Source organism: Phoca vitulina, unplaced genomic scaffold, assembly GCF_004348235.1.
Source record: "Phoca vitulina isolate PV1807 unplaced genomic scaffold, GSC_HSeal_1.0 scaffold25, whole genome shotgun sequence".
NCBI classification, from domain to species: domain Eukaryota; kingdom Metazoa; phylum Chordata; class Mammalia; order Carnivora; family Phocidae; genus Phoca; species Phoca vitulina.
Window position 1 is genome coordinate 6,157,669 of NW_022589728.1, and position 5,591 is coordinate 6,163,259.

Consider the following 5,591-nt stretch of genomic DNA (forward strand, 5'->3'; position numbering starts at 1 on the left):
AAGCATAGAGAAATCTGTAATTATTGATAGGTATTTTTTAACAATATCTCTCAGTAACTCATAAAGCAATCAGATAAAGATACCAATAGAGAGAGAAGATTTAAGGAACATAATAGTAAATTTGACTAGTTGCCATAACCTAGAGTTTGGCACCCAACAAATGCAGAACACACATTATTTTCAAGTATACATGAACTAATTAGAAAAATAACTATATACTGTAGGGCAGTGTTTCAACAAATACCAATGAATTGAAATCATATTGAGTATGTATTCTGTTCACAGTGTAATTAAGCATTAAGCTAGAAATCAATAATTTAAAAAACTGGAAAATCTCCAAGTATTTGAAAACTAAGCAACTATATAACTATATACATATATATGTATGCATACACATACATACATACCCACAGATACACATCCATGTTTATCTGTATGTATTATACATACATTTTATATATTTTATGTATAAGCTTTCTTTTTTGTTTCACTTAACATTATATGATGCTTTCTCACATATTTTACCTCATGGACATAGCCTGACTTTCCTGTCATTTTCTTTATACAAAGACCAAAACTGCAAGGGAGCCTAATTATGCAGATCCCAGTAAAAAGAGAATGAGTGGGTAAAGAAAAGCATTTGTATTTCTGCCCCCAGAGGCTTCTTCTACTGGCTACTTCCAGTCTCCTTCTGAGTATCTTAGGACCACTGCTCTAAAAATGCTTCATAAAGGACCAAAAAATGCACTTTATTTGGACTTTTGCCTGCTTTTGTGGGAAAGAAATTTGTTTGAGGGAAGTAGGATAGAATCCTGTGTTTTAATTTGCTGCTCTCCCAAAGGGAAGGTGGAGGAAGAAAATAGGAACTGAAGAGAACTAATATTGAGTTAATTTCATTCTGTCCTCAATGGTGAGGTGCCTACGGTGAGTTCCCCTTTCTGTAGAGGAAGGACTCCGGCTCTGCGAGATAGGAAGATTGCAGCCCAGATCTGCCCCATATCTGCCTTGCTCTGCCTCGCTTGGCCACTGCTACCACTGCAGAGTAGTTCTCTTACCGGAAGAATCAGGAATTTCTGTCTAAGACTCAGGGCAGTGTGTTGAACAACCTGAACATTTTACAAAATATGCATTAAGTCGTAGTACACTAAAAGGCTTCAGAAGCAGTTTGTCTTTGTTAATAATCATTATATGTATATTTAGAAAGACTAAAGTATCTCAAATTGTCCACCATTATTTGTTAACGATTTTATAATCCTGCAAAGACCAGAGTATTAGAAAACGGGTGATTTCCATTTTAAAATTACATTCACTTCTCCCTTCTGTATAGCTATGTAGAATAAATGTAACTTAAAATTTAAAATTACATTAGCCCATTTGGTCTATGGTGTTTTAAAAAAATAGAATGGGAGCCTCAACTACGTTGCTCTATTAAAAGAGACACCACCAATACCCTTGCTTTGTTTCTCTTAAATTTAATTCTTAACAGGAGAGCTTTTTATTAATTCAAATGGAGTGACGTTCATATGGAAGGAAAAAAGGATTTATGAGTAATGCGGTTCTCTGTCCCACCGCTGGGGTGGGGATGGTGGGGGAGGCGATCGGGTCAGCGGAGAGCAGTTGCGGCTGCGCCATCCCTAAGCTTCTAGGCGCGCAGGCTGGACCCGCGGAAACGCAAGCTGCCGCCTGGGGCAGAAGCAGGAAGGGGGATTTTCGGCTGGCTGCCGCCGCAGAGGTCTCCACAGCCGGCGGCCTCCTCTCCTGACCGCTCCAGAAAAGAAGCCCCTTCCCTGGGCCAGCTAGGTGAGAGAGAGACTGCTACTGAACTTGCTAAGAGGGAGGGACCACCGAACCTAAGGAGACCCGTGTCGGCCAGCGGTGTCTTAAAGAAGAGGAGACGGGTTTGTAGTTTTCCTATAAAGGGTAAGGACTCTTTTCTCTGTAGCACTTTGTTCGATGTATTCATCTGGTTAGAATAAGATTTCAACAGGTAGCAGAGAACGATCACGTGGGGGCAGATTTGGGGCGCCGCGCCACCCCTCCCCGCCCCTCGGACCCGCACCTCTTGATATAGTTGCACGTCGATCATCGTAACCCGTGCTTTCAATTCCGTTTTGCAGCCCGGGAGTGCGCGGCGACGGTGGGCTAAAAAGACGGCCAGGAACCAGCCTCCCGCGGAGAAGTCACAGAAAGACTTGGAGCGCAAGTCCGCGCAGACGCTGGCTGGGTGAACTGCGAGCCTCGCAGGGCGTTGGTGGAGGAAACCGGGTCGCCGGCCCCACTGCCCTCGCCGACATGCACAACGCGTCATTCTCGGAGCTAGAGCCAGCCAACACATCGTGCTTGGGCCCCGCGCTGGGCTGCCCCAACGCGTCGAGCCCGCCGCCTCCGCCGCCACTGCCGCCGCCGCTGGCCGTGGCGGTGCCCGTCGTTTACGCGGTGATCTGCGCAGTGGGGCTGGCGGGCAACTCGGCCGTGCTGTACGTGCTGCTGCGGGCGCCCCGCATGAAGACCGTCACCAACCTGTTTATCTTCAACCTGGCCATCGCCGACGAGCTCTTCACGCTTGTGCTGCCCATCAACATCGCTGACTTCTTGCTGCAGCAATGGCCCTTCGGGGAGCTCATGTGCAAGCTTATCGTGGCCATCGACCAGTACAACACGTTCTCCAGCCTCTACTTCCTCACGGTCATGAGCGCCGACCGCTACCTGGTAGTGCTGGCCACGGCCGAGTCACGCCGGGTGGCTGGCCGCACGTATAGCGCCGCACGCGCGGTGAGCCTGGCCGTGTGGGGGCTCGTGACGCTGGTCGTGCTGCCCTTCGCTGTCTTCGCCCGGCTCGACGACGAGCAGGGCCGGCGCCAGTGCGTGCTGGTCTTCCCGCAGCCGGAGGCCTTTTGGTGGCGGGCGAGCCGCCTCTACACGCTTGTGCTCGGCTTCGCCATCCCGGTGTCCACCATCTGCGTCCTCTACAGCATCCTGCTGTGCCGGCTGCGCGCCATTCGGCTGGACAGCAACGCCAAGGCTCTGGACCGCGCTAAGAAGCGGGTGACTCTCTTGGTGGTGGCGATCCTGGCCGTGTGCCTCCTCTGCTGGACGCCCTACCACCTGAGCACCGTGGTGGCGCTCACCACTGACCTCCCGCAGACGCCGCTTGTCATCGCGCTCTCCTACTTCATCACCAGCCTGAGCTACGCCAACAGCTGCCTCAACCCCTTTCTCTACGCCTTCCTGGACGACAGCTTCCGCAGGAGCCTCCGCCAGCTGCTGGCCTGCCGCGCTGCCGCCTGACATCCTCCCGCCCCCCTCCGCGCGCCCTGCGCCCCAGTCCTGGCCGCTCCAGCCCCGGCTGGTGCAGAGGGAGCGGGCGCCCGCGGCGCTCTGGAGGCTTCCCTGAGCTGCAATCTCCTGTCCCCAACCCCGAAAACTTGCTAAAGATGCAGATTCTTGGGCTCCGGTTCAGACATAGGGAATCGGACGCGCTAGGGCTGCGCCCTCAATTTGAATTTACCAAGCCCTCCAGATGATGCAGGAGCACACTAAGTATAAGGTCTGTTGAGTCTGAGAACCCAGGCGGAACTCTCCCTAATGCCAAAGGGCACCGAGTTGACCCCCGAATTTGACAGGGGAGGGCAGGAAGCGGGGAGGAGGGCGGCAGTGGTGCTGGGAACCCCCTGCCGGTTGCCCCCTCTCTCCACCCGCCCAGGGCGTTTGCGACCCAGGCTCTAGGTGGAACCCTCGGCGCTATCCCGGGACGCGGGGAGGCGGGGTGGGGGTGGGGTCTAGAAGAGGCTCGAGGATACCCCCAGGCGTCGGCTCCGCGCTCGCCCCGCACCTTGCTACTTCGGTTTCCGGCAGCGACTGCCCGCGCTTTTGCTCAAAACTGGCGAGCAGCCTGGTCAGGACCTTTAGTCCCTCTCCGCTCGCGCTAATCGCTGGGGAAAAGGGTCAAGGCTCCTGTGTTCGGCGCTCAGCGCTCTGAGGTGCAGGGGGTCTCGTGGAGCGCGCGAGAGTGTACGTGCATGCGTGTGTATCTAGCGGGATTGGGTGAAGGTGGTTGGAGCTTGGCTGTGACTACCTACAATGGTGATGAGAACAGTGATAATCCCCCCTTCCTGTTTTAGCTCCTTTTCTCTCTGCCTTTCCTTTTCCCTACTCCTACTCTTTCTTGAAAATGCTCCACCACTCTCAGACTTTGGGGGAACCCGGCTCGCCCTGATGGGAAAGGCCTGGAACCGGGAGTCTCCCAGGCGCGCGGTTGTGGCGCCCCCTTGCGGGGCCTGCTGTCCGGCCCCGAGCCTCCGAAAATGGAGCTCTGCACATGATAAATGGCAACTTACACCTCTGGGTTACCAGTCCTCGCCGCTTTCCACAATTGACCAGTACTGCTACGTCCCTTTGCCCCAGGTGACGTCTCATACCACTTGGACCAGTTCGTTGCAATTCTTCGTGCATTGTTTTTCGGACTGAGAACTTTATAAATATATATATGTCCTAATCTCACAAATTTCTGTGAGGACCACATGAAATTAAAAAGTGAAATGTGTATCCGTTCCTTCTATCCCTTTCTCCTCATATTCTTCATCCCTTTCGCCTGAAGGAGAGCCAGAAAGCTGAAATGACTGACATCTTCATATTTTCCTCTATTGGATTCCTTTCCACAGGAAGCTATACCTTAGTGCTAGTCATGTGAATCTGGTAAATAATGTAGTTCTGTAATCACAAGGGAGCCTGGCCAGCACCCTATCCTTATTTTTATCTTCAACTTATGGGAGACAAAAATGGATTAAGAGAGGACTGAGACTTAGGTTTACCCAACCTCTGCAGTTTACACCTCAGACATGAGAGCAGAGCCTTAACCAGACTATAGCTCTTGATTACAGTGCTTCAAAGGGTTAGTTTTTCTTTGGGATTAATTCCAAACAGGAATGAAAATTTATAGAAATACTTGTTTCTTATAGTGCAGTGTTAGGTGCTAAAAAGAGTGTGAGTGTTCCTGGCAGGTTTTGCTTGCTTTGTTTGATGTGCATGACTCAGTTTCTCAATTATTTAGGTACAAAATATCTTTTAAAGTCTATAGAAGGAACTGAATGGAGCACTGGGTGTTATATGCAAACAATGAATCATGGAACACTACATCAAAAACTAATGATGTAATGTATGGTGATTAACATAACATAATAAAATAAAAAAATAAAAAATAAAAAAAATTCTATAGAAGGGAAAAAGTCTCCTTTGGGTGGGAGAAAGCAAACTCCCTTTCTGATTTTAGTGAATGAGAATTGATTCCTTAGCCCTCAGAGTTATTAGTAACAGTAATTCATAGCTATCAGTTTAAAAAAATGTAAATTTAGAAAACTTCTACCTCTAGTAATAATAGTAAATTGTCCAAAATACAGGTTTGTTTGTTTTTTTATGTCTCCATTGCATTTTGGATGTTGTACCTTTGAGCAGTCCTTTGCTGGTGGGCTTCAGAGACCTCTTAGAATTCATTGCAGTATCTTTCAAATTTCTTGGAAACATTTTATTGATTTTCTTTATGACTCACAAAATTCTTTTATGAATCAGTACTTTTTTTAAAATTAAAGTTTTAA

At 49.1% G+C, this 5,591-nt stretch overlaps 1 protein-coding gene across 2 annotated transcripts; it reads left to right on the plus strand.

The window, feature by feature from the left end:
* The first annotated feature begins 492 nt into the window (after positions 1-492).
* NPBWR1 (neuropeptides B and W receptor 1) lies at positions 493-5,120 on the plus strand. Of its 2 annotated transcripts, none has more exons than XM_032421954.1 (2): positions 493-1,920; positions 2,118-5,120. In XM_032421954.1, the coding sequence occupies exon 2, from the start codon at positions 2,293-2,295 to the stop codon at positions 3,286-3,288; it is 996 nt and encodes a 331-aa protein (XP_032277845.1). In that variant the 5' UTR covers positions 493-1,920; positions 2,118-2,292; the 3' UTR covers positions 3,289-5,120. The 2 variants fall into 2 exon arrangements, with proteins under 2 accessions (XP_032277845.1, XP_032277846.1); XM_032421955.1 differs by having other exon boundaries at positions 493-1,800.
* Positions 5,121-5,591: the final 471 nt, after the last annotated feature.